General features: G+C 51.0%; 1 protein-coding gene across 1 annotated transcript; it reads right to left on the reverse strand.

The window, feature by feature from the left end:
- Window positions 1-418: 418 nt before the first annotated feature.
- Window positions 419-16,427, reverse strand: LOC142907192 (uncharacterized). Its single transcript, XM_076056449.1, has 3 exons — window positions 16,392-16,427; window positions 6,422-7,447; window positions 419-507 (listed from the first exon to the last, which is right to left on the reverse strand). Exons 1-2 carry the CDS (start codon window positions 16,425-16,427, stop codon window positions 6,476-6,478), a joined length of 1,008 nt encoding a protein of 335 aa, XP_075912564.1. The 3' UTR covers window positions 419-507; window positions 6,422-6,475.
- Between the last annotated feature and the right edge of the window lie 421 nt (window positions 16,428-16,848).

Below are 16,848 nucleotides of genomic sequence, written 5' to 3' on the forward strand. Positions count from 1 at the left end.
TACAAGTCACAAAATTACAACTGTAGTGTAGCCGCTATGGCAGCGCCGTGCTGCACTACTGAACCCGGCGACCCGAGTTCGATTACTGAGGGGTGTCCGGGGGGAGTCAGAGAGGAAGGTGGGGGAGGAGGATAAACCGGTGGGTGGCTGCGTTTACTCCCTGAACGTTCATGCACTTGTTGTGATCGCCCCGTTGCTGGCGCTGTGAGAAAATGTCATCTCCACCGCCACCACAACCACCACAATTGCTGCCACCACCACCACCGCCACCACCACCAACACCTCCTCCACCTCCCCCACCAACGCCACCACGACCGCTACCACCACCGCCACCCCCACCCCCTCCACCCCCGCCTGAGTCGACCGAATACCTGAGCCACTCGACCTTGACCCTGACGACGTGCGGCGCCGTGGTGTGGATCACGAACACGTGGCCCACGGCGCTTTCGACCGGCACGTACTCGGCTGACGCGACGGTGCCGCTGCCATTGGAGAAGTCGCTCCGACCTTCCAGGGAGGGGGGGGGGGGAGGGAGGGGAATGACGTCGAGTTTTTTTGGCACCGCAGACACCACCTTTTTGGTGATGGTCGCAACGCGCAACGTCATTTCGTGGAATGCGAGTGGTTTTATAACTCGGAGGCCTCATCGTGGGCAAGTGATGAGGCCTCATTGTGAGCACGTGGTGAGGCGTCATCCTGGGCACGTGGTGAGGCCTCATTGTGAGCACGTGGTGAAGCCTCATCATGGGCATTGTGGGCACGTGGTGAGGCCTCATAGTGGGCACATGAAGTCTGTTGTGGTCACGTTTCAGTTTTCAGTTTAATCTATTTGGTATAGCTCTGTGAGCCATTCGGCTCTTGAATGGGTGCAACCGCAACAAACAAAACACAAAACATGAACAAGAAAACATCTTACAGTGACGATGCGCAAACAGAAAAATCCAGGAAAAAACTGAAAAATCTTCCAGAAAAAGCACAGTACACCAACGCTGTGTGCAAAAATCCCAGTGGGATGCAAGTCAAACAACAACAGCAACCACAAGACAACTTAGATTAAAGCCATCAGTTTAACTCTGTACTACAACAAACAAACATGGCCAAACCAAAAACTTTTCTAAATCACCAAAATAAAGCCATAAAAGCAATGTAACAGTGATCATAGGAACTTTGACCGAAATTTCACAATAAACGACATGAACAAGATGTACCACCTAACCCTGTAGCCATAGCTGGGTGCATGAGTCACTCCACAACAGCAGGAGCTGTTGAAGCATCATCACGGGCACGTAGTGAGGCCTCATTGTGAGCACGTGGTGAGGCCTCATCGTGGACACGTGGTGAGGCCTCATCGTGGGCACGTGGTGAGGCCTCATTGTGGACACGTGGTGAGGCCTCATTGTGGGCACGTGGTGAGGCCTCATTGTGAGCACGTGGTGAGGCCTCATTGTGGGCACGTGGTGAGGCCTTATTGTGAGCACGTGGTGAAGCCTCATTGTGGACACGTGGTGAAGCCTCATTGTGGACACGTGGTGAAGCCTCATTGTGGACACGTGGTGAGGCCTCATTGTGGGCACGTGGTGAGGCCTCATTGTGGACACGTGGTGAGGCCTCATTGTGGACACGTGGTGAGGCCTCATTGTGGGCACGCGGTGAGGCCCCATTGTGGACACGTGGTGAAGCCTCATCGTGGGCACGTGGTGAGGCCTCATTGTGGGCACGTGGTGAGGCCTTATTGTGAGCACGTGGTGAAGCCTCATTGTGGACACGTGGTGAAGCCTCATTGTGGACACGTGGTGAAGCCTCATTGTGGACACGTGGTGAAGCCTCATTGTGGACACGTGGTGAAGCCTCATTGTGGGCACGCGGTGAGGCCCTATTGTGGACACGTGGTGAGGCCTCATCGTGGGCACGTGGTGAAGCCTCATCGTAGGCACGTGGTGAAGCCTCATTGTGGGCACGCGGTGAGGCCTCATTGTGGGCACGTGGTGAGGCCTCATTGTGGACACGTGGTGAAGCCTCATTGTAGACACGTGGTGAAGCCTCATTGTGGGCACGTGGTGAGGCCTCATTGTGGGCACGTGGTGAGGCCTCATTGTGGGCACGTGGTGAGGCCTCATTGTGAGCACGTGGTGAAGCCTCAGTGTGGACACGTGGTGAGGCCTCATCGCAATCACGTGATGCACACGAGCCGCTGTACATGTGTAGCATAATGAAAGATATCGCTATGGGATAGAGTCAGTACCAGGTTCAGGGTGGTACCGTATGTGCAGAGCCTCTTTCTAGCACTAGGGGGAGTGTGCCATGGGAGTGCTCGAGGGAGAGCAGGTGATATGGGCCCCAAACCCCCGAGAGGGGTCTGGAAGGGGGGGGCGTGGCCAAGGGGGGAGCCGGGCCACGCTAGGGGCGGATATAAAGGAAGTCTGGGAAGGGATCGGGGTTGTTCGTCGCTGCGAATCGTCGGGTCTTCAAGCCTGGGTGCTCGCCTCCGGTCTTCAAACACGTCGGCCAGGCAGCACGTGGCTGTCTGGTCCGATCGTAGTTATCAGTAGAGAGCGTGCGTATAGTTAGCCGGGGTGGTCACCAGCCTCGGTCATTATTATTGTTGACGTTTGAGCTACTGGTGTTGAATAAACGTGTGGCCTCGTTACATTTGGTGACAGAAGTAGGGGTATAGATTTTTTTCTTCTTTTTTCATAGACCTAGGTTAGCTAAAATGTCCACGCGTCGAAGACCACGCTCCAAGTTGTCGTCAGAGGATGAGGACGGCGAGGGATTTATCCCGCTACCGGCGGAGCAGCAGGACGAACGCCGCGTCGCCACCATCGGCGAGAGAGTGCCGGTCGTGCCGCGCCCGCATCGCCGAGCTTCTGGAGGCTTGCGGCAGCGCTGCTCACCGGGGCTCAGACGAGGAAGAGCCGGCGGTGCAAGTTGGAGCGACGGAGCCTGGGGAAGTCGAGCCGGCTGCTTCCTGCTTCCCGCGCGATGGAATCTTTGGCCGCGCAGCCCTCGCGGGCGGCCGCCATTTTGGCGCTCGGGCAGGGGTGAGGAGCCAGCCAAAATGGAACTCCCCGCCGAAGCTGCCTGTCGAGCTCCAGTCACCCAAGCGCCGGCTACCGTTCGTCAAGGAGTTCACGGCAGCGGGGGGTTATTGGGATGCTTTCCAGCACCGCTTCACAGTGACCTGCGATTTGGAGGGCTGGACGGAGGCAGAGGCCCCTGAGGGCGCTTCCCGCCACCCAGGACGACGAGGCGCCTTGGCCATCGGAGAGGGCCACCCTGCCGCTGGCCTTCGCGCAGAGGGTGTTCCGCCATCAAACGTTCGCCAAAAGTTTGCCGCGCGGAGGCGGGGGGAGGCCAAGATGCCTCTTGCCTTCCACAGCGCTCTGTTGGCACTGCCGCAGGTGGCTTTTCCCAAAACGGAGCGTGATGGGATTGACTCGTTAGTATTAGAACGTATGCTGGCCTTAGCGAAGGAACTCAACGTCGTCCTGCTAGCTACAGAAGACGACGATTTAACGTCACTCAAAATCGCACAGTGCATTCATGCACACTGTCTTCTACGATGACACGCGCAAGCGGTGGTGTGCACCGCGCCATCTGAGGTGGTTTGGTGCACCCGAAGAGGCTGAGTCCACCGAGGCCTGCGCTTCAATCGACGGCGGCGGTTGGCGGAGGGGAGACTTGGAGTGACGAGGGGGACACGACCGGCGGCGGGGGACCTTCTGTCATCCTGCGGGTGGCCCCATCCGCTGCTACAACTGCGGTCTTGCCGGGACACGTCGCATCAGGATTCCGCGCCACAAGGGGAGGACTCTCCGGGCCATCGTCGACATCATAACGGACCCCCTAAACTCCGTCTGGTCCTAAGGCGAGTCATGGTACACCTCATGCTCGACCTGTGCAATCGCCTTTTTCATCGCCGCGTTTATGCGTCGATTCACGTTTGGGCGTCGGGTGCCCTCGCTGGGGCGCGGGGTGGGTAGTTTCAATTCTGCCGGGAGATGGCTGGTCACACCGTCTTGGTCAGTGGTCGGAGTTGGCCCACAGGGTGGTCACCGCGGTGGCGGGATCGTCAGCTGTTGTTGGAACAATGGGGGGGGGGGGGGGGTGGAGGTATTGGTGCTCGTGGACAACGGAGCATCCGCTTCCATTATTTCGGAATTGGTTCACAATATTTTGCCTCAGAAGTGTCGCTCCCTTGGCCCTGTCGTGGTCCCGTGTTTCGCCGCTAATGGCGGTTCGTTGGGCATTATTGGCCAGATCTCGGCGGAGGTGTCTATTGCTGACATTAAATTAAAGGGGCCGGTTCTGGTTTCGACATCCCTGGCTGTGCCCTGTTTGCTGGGGACCGATTTTCTGGGGAAGATGCCCCTAAGGATCCTTGTTGACCAGGGATGTCTTGAGATGCTGTTGGGCTGTCGTATCGCATTTCTTTCATCCCCCACTCGATTGTGCTCGGCTAACGCCACGGTCCAGGCATTGGTGAGCAGAACGGTTAAAATCCCCCCCCCCCTCCCCCCCGCCCGGTACGCAAATACTTGTTCCCTTGCGGCTGCGTAAACAGCTTGACTGGGAAGCGACCGTGGGAGGAATCCTGTTGGAACCCTCGAATAAACTAGGTCAGGGCTTGACGCTGGTTGGGGCTCAGACGTTGGCTTCCAGCAACCAAGAGCCCTTTATTCAAATACTTAACGCTTGACCGAATGCGTTGGTTATGCAAGCGGGCACTGTATCGGCCCACGCGTTGGCTGCGAGTTACGAAGGAAACACTGTCGGTGGCATGGTGGTCGCATCGGCTACGGAGCAAAAGCAGAGCGGTGATGACAGGTGGATGGATGCGCTCTGCTCTGAAAAACCCTGATTTGTCAGATGCTCAGAGGATGCAGTTGCGTGTGCTTTTACGAGAATTTTCTGATGTTTTCGGTAAAAGTAAATTTTACTTTGGCCGCACACACCCTCTTAAGCCAACACGGGTAATGCCGCTCACATTCGTCAGAACCCCTATTGGTTGATCCCCACAGAAAAAGACCATGTGCGGCAGACGGTCGACGAAATAATGGCCGCGAATATGATTTCTCCATCCACCAGTCCGTGGGGAGCACTTATAGTGCTCGTTAAAAAAAAAACATGATGGAAGCTTGTGCTTTTGTGTTGACTTCTGCAAGCTTAATCAAATCTCCGTGGCGAACCCGTACTCCCTCCCGCATATGGATGATTCGTTTGATGCTCTGGCAGGGGCGTTTTTTTTTTTTACACTGGACCTACTATCGGGATTCTGGCAATTGCCTCTGGATGAATGCTGTAGGTCTAAGATCGCCTATCGCACGCCGCAAGGGTTACTTGAGTTTAATCGGCTTCTGGTGGGTCTTCACTCGGCGCTGGTGACGTTTCAGAGGCTTATGGAGATGGTTTTTGGCAGGACTGCAGTGGGACTTCCTGCCTGATATATCTGGACGACGTCATTGTGTTTAGCCGCACGTTTGTTGAGCATTTGGCACAATTACGCACGTTTTTTCTCAAGGTGCGAGCGGCGAACCTGAAATTTAAGCCACAGAAATGCCAGCTGCTGCAGAAGTCCGTTCGATACTTGGGGGCACATCGTCAGCGAGGCGGGAATAGCCACCGACCCGGATAAAACTGCGTGCGTGCACACTTGGCCAACTCCCCCCAAGTCGGTCGGCGAAGTACGCAGCTTTATCGGGGTTGCATCCTATTACCGGCGCTTCATGCCCGGGTTCGCCACGGTTGCAAAGCCGCTCCAAGCCCTGACGGCCAAAGGCAAAAATTTCGATGGGGGGAGGAGGAGGAGGAGGCCGCATTTGATGCGCTCTGGACCGGCCTGGTGGATGCCCCTCCCCTCCAATACCCCGATTTTTTGCTGCCCTTCGTTCTTGGCAACGGACGACAGCAACACCGGGATTGGCGCCGTGTTGTCCCAAGTTGTGGATGTGGTGGAGTGTGTCGTGGCATATGGCAGCAGAGTGTTGCCCTCGGCCGAGCAGCGCTACTGTGTCATGCACCGTCCTCAGGAGAGTTCCGTGATTGCGCCCGCGGGATCCCAGCACCTAACACATTCGGACGTCGCCAGCGGTACAGATCCCCCGTCGGAATCTGTATATGCGGTATTTATTATTCAGTCACCGGTTATATATTGTTGTTACATTTTGTTGTGGGGCACACTATTGGGGTACGGGCTGTTGACAGCTGGGACGGCTGAATTTTTACAAGGGCGGGGGGGGGGGGGGGGTGATGTAGCGTCAACAATAATGTGTGTGTATCGTTAGCCGAGGTGGTCACCACCCTAGCGCGTCATCATTGTTAACGTTTGAGCCACCGGTGTTGAATAAACGTGTTGCCCCCGAGAGAAGATGCGCGCCTCAATTGAGCCCGTAACACATGCATGCTGACAGAACGCCCTCACCTGGCCCCAGTGGGGATGCTGTGGTTGCTGGCGCTGCCGCCGAGGTCGTTGTGGCTATCGGCATCGTCGTCGCTGGCGGCGGTGGCGGCGGCGTTGAATCTGTCGCCGGCCATGTTGTCGTTTCCACTGTTGGCGGTGTGGTGGTTGTGGTCGGTGTGGTGGCTGTGTTGGCTGTGCTCGGTGTGGTGGCTGTGTTGGCTGTGCTCGGTGTGGTGGCTGTGTTGGCTGTGCTCGGTGTGGTGGCTGTGTTGGCTGTGCTCGGTGTGGTGGCTGTGTTGGCTGTGCTCGGTGTGGTGGCTGTGTTGGCTGTGCTCGGCGTGGTGGCTGTGTTGGCTGTGCTCGGTGTGGTGGCTGTGTTGGCTGTGCTCGGTGTGGTGGCTGTGTTGGCTGTGCTCGGTGTGGTGGCTGTGTTGGCTGTGCTCGGTGTGGTGGCTGTGTTGGCTGTGCTCGGTGTGGTGGCTGTGTTGGCTGTGCTCGGTGTGGTTGTTGTGTTGGCTGTGTTCGGTGTGGTGGCCGTGTTGGCTGTGTTCGGTGTGGTGGCTGTGTTGGCTGTGCTCGGTGTGGTGGCTGTGTTGGCTGTGCTCGGTGTGGTGGCTGTGTTGGCTGTGCTCGGTGTCGTGGCTGTGTTGGCTGTGCTCGGTGTGGTGGCTGTGTTGGCTGTGCTCGGTGTGGTGGCTGTGTTGGCTGTGCTCGGTGTGGTGGCTGTGTTGGCTGTGCTCGGTGTGGTGGCTGTGTTGGCTGTGCTCGGTGTGGTGGCTGTGTTGGCTGTGCTCGGTGTGGTGGCTGTGTTGGCTGTGCTCGGTGTGGTGGCTGTGTTGGCTGTGCTCGGTGTGGTGGCTGTGTTGGCTGTGTTCGGTGTGGTGGCTGGGTTGGCTGTGCTCGGTGTGGTGGCTGTGTTGGCTGTGTTCGGTGTGGTGGCTGGGTTGGCTGTGCTCGGTGTGGTGGCTGGGTTGGCTGTGCTCGGTGTGGTGGCTGTGTTTGCTGTGCTCGGTGTGGTGGCTGTGTTGGCTGTGCTCGGTGTGGTTGCTATGTTGGCTGTGTTCGGTGTGGTGGCTGTGTTGGCTGTGCTCGGTGTGGTGGCTGTGTTGGCTGTGCTCGGTGTGGTGGCTGTGTTGGCTGTGCTCGGTGTGGTGGCTGTGTTGGCTGTGTTCGGTGTGGTGGCTGTGTTGGCTGTGTTCAGTGTGGTGGCTGTGTTGGCTGTGCTCGGTGTGGTGGCTGTGTTGGCTGTGCTCGGTGTGGTTGTTGTGTTGGCTGTGCTCGGTGGGGTGGCTGTGTTGGCTGTGCTCGGTGTGGTGGCTGTGTTGGCTGTGTTCGGTGTGGTGGCTGTGTTGGCTGTGCTCGGTGTGGTGGCTGTGTTGGCTGTGCTCAGTGTGGTGGCTGTGTTGGCTGTGCTCGGTGTGGTGGCTGTGTTGGCTGTGTTCGGTGTGGTGGCTGTGTTGGCTGTGCTCGGTGTGGTGGCTGTGTTGGCTGTGTTCGGTGTGGTGGCTGTGTTGGCTGTGCTCGGTGTGGTGGCTGTGTTGGCTGTGCTCAGTGTGGTGGCTGTGTTGGCTGTGCTCGGTGTGGTGGCTGTGTTGGCTGTGTTCGGTGTGGTGGCTGTGTTGGCTGTGTTCAGTGTGGTGGCTGTGTTGGCTGTGTTCGGTGTGGTAGCTGTGTTGGCTGTGCTCGGTGTGGTGGCTGTGTTGGCTGTGTTCGGTGTGGTGGCTGTGTTGGCTGTGCTCGGTGTGGTGGCTGTGTTGGCTGTGCTCGGTGTGGTGGCTGTGTTGGCTGTGCTCGGTGTGGTGGCTGTGTTGGCTGTGCTCGGTGTGGTGGCTGTGTTGGCTGTGCTCGGTGTGGTTGCTATGTTGGCTGTGTTCAGTGTGGTGGCTGTGTTGGCTGTGCTCGGTGTGGTGGCTGTGTTAGCTGTGCTCGGTGTGGTGGCTGTGTTAGCTGTGCTCGGTGTGGTGGCTGTGTTGGCTGTGCTCGGTGTGGTGGCTGTGTTGGCTGTGCTCGGTGTGGTGGCTGTGTTGGCTGTGCTCGGTGTGGTGGCTGTGTTGGCTGTGCTCGGTGTGGTGGCTGTGTTGGCTGTGCTCGGTGTGGTGGCTGTGTTGGCTGTGCTCGGTGTGGTGGCTGTGTTGGCTGTGTTCGGTGTGGTGGCTGTGTTGGCTGTGTTCAGTGTGGTGGCTGTGTTGGCTGTGCTCGGTGTGGTGGCTGTGTTGGCTGTGCTCGGTGTGGTTGTTGTGTTGGCTGTGCTCGGTGGGGTGGCTGTGTTGGCTGTGCTCGGTGTGGTGGCTGTGTTGGCTGTGTTCGGTGTGGTGGCTGTGTTGGCTGTGCTCGGTGTGGTGGCTGTGTTGGCTGTGCTCAGTGTGGTGGCTGTGTTGGCTGTGCTCGGTGTGGTGGCTGTGTTGGCTGTGTTCGGTGTGGTGGCTGTGTTGGCTGTGCTCGGTGTGGTGGCTGTGTTGGCTGTGTTCGGTGTGGTGGCTGTGTTGGCTGTGCTCGGTGTGGTGGCTGTGTTGGCTGTGCTCAGTGTGGTGGCTGTGTTGGCTGTGCTCGGTGTGGTGGCTGTGTTGGCTGTGTTCGGTGTGGTGGCTGTGTTGGCTGTGTTCAGTGTGGTGGCTGTGTTGGCTGTGTTCGGTGTGGTAGCTGTGTTGGCTGTGCTCGGTGTGGTGGCTGTGTTGGCTGTGTTCGGTGTGGTGGCTGTGTTGGCTGTGCTCGGTGTGGTGGCTGTGTTGGCTGTGCTCGGTGTGGTGGCTGTGTTGGCTGTGCTCGGTGTGGTGGCTGTGTTGGCTGTGCTCGGTGTGGTGGCTGTGTTGGCTGTGCTCGGTGTGGTTGCTATGTTGGCTGTGTTCAGTGTGGTGGCTGTGTTGGCTGTGCTCGGTGTGGTGGCTGTGTTAGCTGTGCTCGGTGTGGTGGCTGTGTTAGCTGTGCTCGGTGTGGTGGCTGTGTTGGCTGTGCTCGGTGTGGTGGCTGTGTTGGCTGTGCTCGGTGTGGTGGCTGTGTTGGCTGTGCTCGGTGTGGTGGCTGTGTTGGCTGTGCTCGGTGTAGTTGTTGTATTGGTTGCGGTCGGTGTGGTGGCTGTGTTGGTTGCGGTCGGTGTGGTGGCTGTGTTGGTTGCGGTCGGTGTGGTGGCTGTGTTGGTTGTGATCGGTGTGGTGGCTGTGTTGGTTGCGGTCGGTGTGGTGGCTGTGTTGGTTGTGATCGGTGTGGTTGTTGGGGGTGGCGAGATGCACCCCAGGTTAAGAACGAGACGAACCACCGCCTTACAGTCATTTGAGTGCCGATATAAATGTTCACACGGCGATGACGACGACGACGACGACGACGATGATGATGATGAGCCCACTTTGTCTGAGCTGCTATCATTTGCAATGGCCAGGTGACTTCTGATTAAAGAGCCACTACACAGCGGCTCAGTGTTGGGCCTTACCCACTGGACAAAATACAAATAGTTTACTTGAGTTGTTTTCTGACTTTTGGGGCTGAGTAGACATCCTAGTCGCGCCTCTTAAGGGGCCGTCCATTAATGACGTCACTCGATTTTGGACGATTTTTTTTACCCCCCTCCCCACCCCGTCGTCACACGGCGTCACAAAAAGTCAGACCCCCCCCAATTAAAATATGACGTCACGAAGATCTGCCTCCCCCCCCCCCCAAAAAATTATATAAAACACGCTTCAAATCGCTTTAAACTATTGTCATTGTAGTGCGTATTTAACGTGGCGCTGCAACTCTGATGTTGTAGGAGGAAACGTTCATTAAAACGTCTATTTTATTACGTTGAACGTGTTGTCTATATTTATTTAAAGTTGATGTGCCGTCACATTCCTCAAACCCCCCCCCCCCCATCACAAATGTCTGACCCCCCCCTTCCCCCCCCCTCCCCCGCTAGGTCCGTGACGTCATTTATGGACGGCCCCTAACACGACTTGTAACTTTACGTCGGTAGGTAACGATCGCTACCGTAGAGACAGGGCTGTCAACATCGCCGCACGGAACCACTTGGGTCACCAACCCCCCTCTGCTTAGCATTCTGAGATCTGCTTCCTCCTCCTAGATGTTATTAAAGCCGACTGGGAGGCGACGCTGTGACTCTTAAATAGTCGCCTAGGTTGACGAAACTCGTTTGTTTAGAACTGCCGCTCGTCGTTGTTGTTGTTGTTGTGTTAAGTTTGTTGTCCTTCACCCCCCGCGTTTGTGATTATCCACTGTTGGCTACGCACGGCGCAAAAGAAGTTTAACGCACTTACATATTGTACTATACACTACTAGTCACACAATACACTACTATACACAACACTATACACTACACACTATACACTACACTACTATACACTACACACTATACACTACACTACTATACACAACACTATACACTACAATACACGCCTACACACTACACTATACACTGCAATGCACTACCATACACTACACTATACACTACTATACACTACACTATATAATACACTACTATATACTACACTATATAATACACTACTATACACAACACTATACACTACACTACTATACACTACACTACTATACACTACACTACTATACACTACACTATACACTACTATGCACTACACTATACACTACTATACACTACTATACACTACACACTATACACTATTATACACAACTATACACTACACTACTGAACACTTCACTATACACTACTATACACTACACTATACACTACTATACACTACAATACACTACAATACACTACACACTACTATACACCACTATACACTACACTACTATACACTGCACACTATACACTACACTACTATACACTACACTATACACTACACACTATACACTACACTACTATACACTATACACTACACACTATACACTACACACTATACACTACACTACTATACACTACAATACACTACAATACACTACACACTACTATACACCACTACACACTATACACTACACTACTATACACTACACTACTATACACTACACTATCGTTTGTGATGGCCAGGTGGTTGCTTCTGTAAAAGAGCTACATAGCTCAGTGGGGCCTTCAATTTGGTAAAATAAAACGAGATTGTTTGGACTCTGCGTCTCTCTCTCTCTCTGTGTCTCTGTCTCTCTGTTTCTGTCTCTCTCTCTCTGTCCTTAGATTTTTCTCCGGGTCCTCCGGTTTTTCCCTCCACATTTATAATCGACGGCTACACACGATTAGAGTACATTATGAGACCTCCCTTTGTCAATAGCAAGATATAGTAATAGGTTTTTACCCTTTCATCTGGCACTAGTACTGACACCTTTATACAAGGCATCATGTTTGCAATAACCACAACGCAAGCAGTCAAAATGCAAACAAAAGAGACAATTCTGATAATATATGCACTAAATTTCGATTTAAAGCTTTCGTGACTGCAGGGATTCATCTTCTTGGTTCTTTCGGTAAAGTCACCACCACGTAGAATGGAAATAAAACAATAAAAAAATAAAATAATAAAATTCTCACGACGTTTCGGTCACAACACAAGTGGCCTTCTTCAGGTGAAGAAACGGGTCTATCCAGAAGACAGAGCTTGAATGAACGCTGTCAAGCAAGGACCGAGTCTTTTTAAAGCTGTGTGGGCGGGGTTGAACTATCATGTTACCAGCCCCACCTTCCGGAGTGGAGGAGGGAGGGGACTGGGAACAACGACAGAAAATGGGAAAAAATAAATAAAAAACACAAAAGACAAACAAGAGAAACAGCCAAGGTGTGCTGCTGTGTCCTGAGTTGCATTATGACTATGCCATAAACTGGACTACTATATAATGCAATATTATACCCTCCAATCTAAACTACACGGTATAACATAGACAAATTCCACCTTTGAATTATACAATGCCTTACTTTACACGACCCCATACTTTAGACTATAAAATATTAGACTTGTAACGTTACACTATGTCTTATTCTATGAACCCAACTATATACCACACTACTGTATATTCACTATGCAATTACGATGCTATATATTGCCTTATGAGTTATGTTTAACATTACAATGTTATACTATTGATTATTATACTACATGTTATAAACCATATCATTAACCTGGGTCACATCGCTGCAGACGTAGCAAGATCTGAAGTCGCTGCAACCCTCAAACACGCTAAGATGCCACCTAGCAACATCATCAAAATGAGCGCTTTGAATTATCTCAATTGAAAAAGAGAGATGACATTGTCATCTTTTCAGCCGACAAGGGCAATGCCACTGCCATCATGGACAAAATATAATATAACAACAAAATTCAGGAAGTACTCAACGATGGCAGCTATACAAAAATAAGAAGAGACCCCACCAACAGCCTGGTTACCAAAACCAACAAAATCATCTCTGATTCAACAGCATTAATTGATCAGACCAAACAGTTCTCGTTGAAACCTTCTGCTGCCAGACCACCAAGATTATATGGCCTTCCAAAGATACACAAAGAAGATACACCCCTTCGTCCCATCGTCTCCACTATCAACTCCCCCACCTACAAACTGGCTCATTTTCTGTCTGATATCCTACGACCTTTCACTGGAAAAAACCACCTCTGCGGTACTAAACTCAACTCAACTGGTATCGACAATCAAGATTATTTCCCTGTCCCCAGACGACCTGCTTGTCAGTTTTAATGGGGTGTCCTTATTCACCAAAGTTCCGGTACCTGACACCATCGCAATAATTGAAGACTTGTTTCATCAAGGACTGCATACTGATGTACCCCCCCTGGTGAGACATTGCTTAACCAACACACACTTCACCTGGAATGGAACTTTCTACAAACAGACTGAGGGCACCCCAATGGGCTCCCCCCTGTCTCCGGTTGTAGCCAACGTGTTCATGGAAAAATTGAAACTGACGCCATCCAGACTGCCACTCTATGCCCGACCTTATGGAAGAGGTACGTGGATGACACCTTTGTCATCTGGCCACATGGCCGACCTGCTCTGGAGCAATTCCTCGACCACATCAATTACATGCACCCAGCCATCAGATTTACCATGGAGGTCGAAAAAGAAGGCAAGCTACCCTTTTTGGATGTCTTAATTAAAAGGAGACCTGATGGTTCAATGAGCCACTCTGTCTACAGGAAAGCTACCCATACGGATTCTTACTTAAAACCGGATTCCCACCACCATCCATCCCAGAAGAACTCCCTCATCAAGACTCTATACCATAGAGCCCAATGCATTTCCGACCAGGATCACATTGCCAGTGAACTAAAACGCGTACACCAAGCTCTGAAGGCTAATGGTTACTCCGACTACACAATCTGCAAAGCCATCACTCCAGTCATAAAGAAGGATCCTCTTGAGGAGCCATTCAACACCATCACCTTACCCTACATTGCGGGGGTCACAAAAAAATCTCCAAAATCCTTAATAAACACAAGATCCAGGTCCGATTCAACACAGTGCATAAAATCCGTGATCTGGTTCCATCTGTAAAAGATGTGGTTCCAGACATACAGTACCCTGGTGTCTACAAACTAAGTTGCCTCTGTGGTAGTAGTTAAATTGGAGAAACCAAACGACATGTCTCGGACCGCATTCGTGAACATAAAGCAGACTTGAAACACGGTAGGACGAACTCCTCAGCCGTGGCAGATCACTGTTATAATTCAGTGGGCTCACATGACATTGACTTCTCCAAGGCGGAGGATCTTTGCAAGCAAACCGGCTACCATGAGAGGTTCGTTCATGAGGCCATCTACATATACAAGCACAGAGACAATTTCAATCTAGAAGATGGATTCTTGCTTAGTAACCATTGGAAAGATGTTTTAAACCATTTCGGTTCTTAATTGTATTTTACGGTGACCTTCAGACCACAGCCCTTTCGCTGGCACTGCCTCTTAATACCTCTCACACCACGGTTAATGATATGGTTTATAACATGTAGTATAATAATTAATAGTATAACATTGTAATGTTTAACATAACTCTTAAGGCAATATATAGCATCGTAATTGCATAGTGAATATACAGTAGTGTGGTATATGGTTGGGTTCATAGAATAAGACATAGTGTAATGTTACAAGTCTAATATTTTATAGTCTTAAGTATAGGGTAGTGTAAAGTAACGCATTGTATAATTCAAAGGTGGAATTTGTCTATGTTATACCATGTAGTTTAGATTGGAGGGTATATTATTGCATTATATAGTAGTCCAGTTTATAGCATGGTTATAATGCAACTCAGGACACAGCAGCGCACCTTGGCTGTTTCTCTTATTTTTATTTTGGTGTTTTTTATTTATTTTCCCCCTTTTCTGTCGTTGTTCCCAGCCCCCCCTCCCTCCTCCGCTCCAGAGGTGGGGCTGGTAACATGATAATTCAACCCCGCCCACACAGCTTTAAAAAGACTCGGTCCTTGCTTGACAGCGTTCGTTCAAGCTCTGTCTTCTGGATAGACCCGTTTCTTCACCTGAAGAAGGCCACTTGTGTTGTGGCCGAAACGTCGTGAGAATTTTATTATTTTATTTTTTATTATTTTATTTCCATTCTACGTGGTGGTGACTTTACCGAAAGAACCAAGACGATGATATGCACTGTCCTTGAAATTGATTGGTCCACACTCGAGACGGCGTCTTCTGGTCCAACACCAGTGGAGACTAGGCTCTAAGAAAAGCCGTCTCGTGTGTGGACCAATCAAATTCAAGGACAGTGCCATCATCATTATCAGAGTTGTCTCTTTTGTTGGCATTTTGACTGCTTGCCTTGTGGTTATTGCAAACATGATCCCTTGTATAAAAGTGTCAGTTTTGGTGCCAGATAAAAGGGTAAAAACCTATTACTTCGATCAGAGTATTTGGCTGCTGCTATCAATTCCCACGTGATGATGATGATGATGACAATGACGATGATGACGACGATGATGACGACGATGATGACGATGATGATGATAACGATGACGATGATGACGATGATGACGATGACGATTATTATGAGGACGATGATAATGACGACGATGATGACGATGTTGATGACGAGGGTTGCCTTACACACACCCCCGGTAAAATAAACTAAAAATTAGATCTTAAATTTCGATTTAAAGCTTTGGTGACTGCAGGGATTCATATTCTTAGTTCTTTCGGTAAAGTCACCACCACGTAGAAGGGAAATAATAAAATAATAAAATATAAAACAATAAAATTCTCACGACGTTTCGATTGCAACACAAGCAATCATCCTCAGGTGCGAAAATCACAGGGTTAAAAAAACCGCCACTTTTTTCTAATTTTCTTGCTGTAGGTTTTCACACCTGATGATGATTGCTTGTGTTGCAGTCGAAGCGTCGTGAGAATTTTATTGTTTTATATTTTTATTATTTTATTATTTCCCTTCTACGAGACTTTTCCGAAAGAACCAAAAATTGAATGAGCGTCATCTGGTCGAGCAATTGGGTCGAGGCTCAAAAGAAAGCCGTCCCTTGGTGTGGACCAATCAGTTTCAAGGACAATGCATCATATATTATCATAGTATGTTTTTTGTTCGCATTTTGACTGCAAGTATTGTGGTGAATGCAGTAAACATGAATCCTTGTAAAAAGGTTTCATTTTTGTTGCCTCTGCGGATGTGTATGCTTTAACTTTTAACATAGCTATTTCTGTGACCAGTCACAAGCTAATCATTCAGCCTTTTCAATGCTACATTTTATGCTAATTCCTTCGTCAAGGCTCTTTGTTCCTCTCACACAGCTTAAAAGCCGTGATCTGAACGTGGCTCTCTCACTCCAGCGCTGTCCTACCAGACAGTCTCGCTCCCTTCACCTGATGAAGGCCGCTTGTGTTGTGGCCGAAACGTCGTGAGAATATTATTGTGTTATTTTATTTTATCAATTTATTATTTTATTCTCATTCTACGTGACTTTACCGAAAGAACCAAAGAATATGGTAAAAACCCTGTTATTATATTTTAGCTTGTTCGACTTTCAGTCAAGAACTTTTCTACTCACGCGTTTGACACGAGGCGTATGGCACGAGGAGCGAGAGCAGGAGGATCCACGCGACCTCCATCGTCCTCCAGCGACTCGGCTGACCTTTGGCGCACGCGACGAGAGAGAGAATGAGACGTGGGGAGTGCCATCATCGGCGTGTGCCATCGACGACGACGAGAATGACAGGAGGATCGGAGTTCGCATCGCCGTGTTTAGTCGAGCCGATGAGCAGATCGGACTACAATGTGCCCGACGTCGTCAGATTTACGTAACCTGTGTGTGTTTAAATTTTGATTTAAAGCTTTCGTGACTGCAGTAATTCATATCCTTAGTTCTTTCGGTAAAGTCACGTTGAAGGGAAACAATAAAATAATAAAATATATATAAAACAATAAAAATTCTCACGACGTTTCGACCATAACACAAACGGTCGTCATCAGGTGTGTCGGTTTGCATAAATGTATTTATTTTTAAACGGTGTATTTATTTATTTATAAAAC

This window comes from Petromyzon marinus, chromosome 75 (genome assembly GCF_048934315.1).
Source record: "Petromyzon marinus isolate PM22_M1 ecotype Great Lakes invasive population chromosome 75, UKy_Petmar_22M1.pri1.0, whole genome shotgun sequence".
Taxonomy (NCBI): Eukaryota; Metazoa; Chordata; class Hyperoartia; order Petromyzontiformes; family Petromyzontidae; genus Petromyzon; species Petromyzon marinus.

Excerpts from the sequence above, each read along its gene's own strand:
- LOC142907192 (XM_076056449.1), bottom strand. The coding sequence starts at position 16,427 with ATGGAGGTCGCGTGGATCCTCCTGCTCTCGCTCCTC. Across the intron at positions 7,448-16,391 it reads TCCTCCTGCTCTCGCTCCTC|CAACCACACCGAGCACAGCC; the intron begins GTGCCATACGCC and ends CAGCCAACATAG.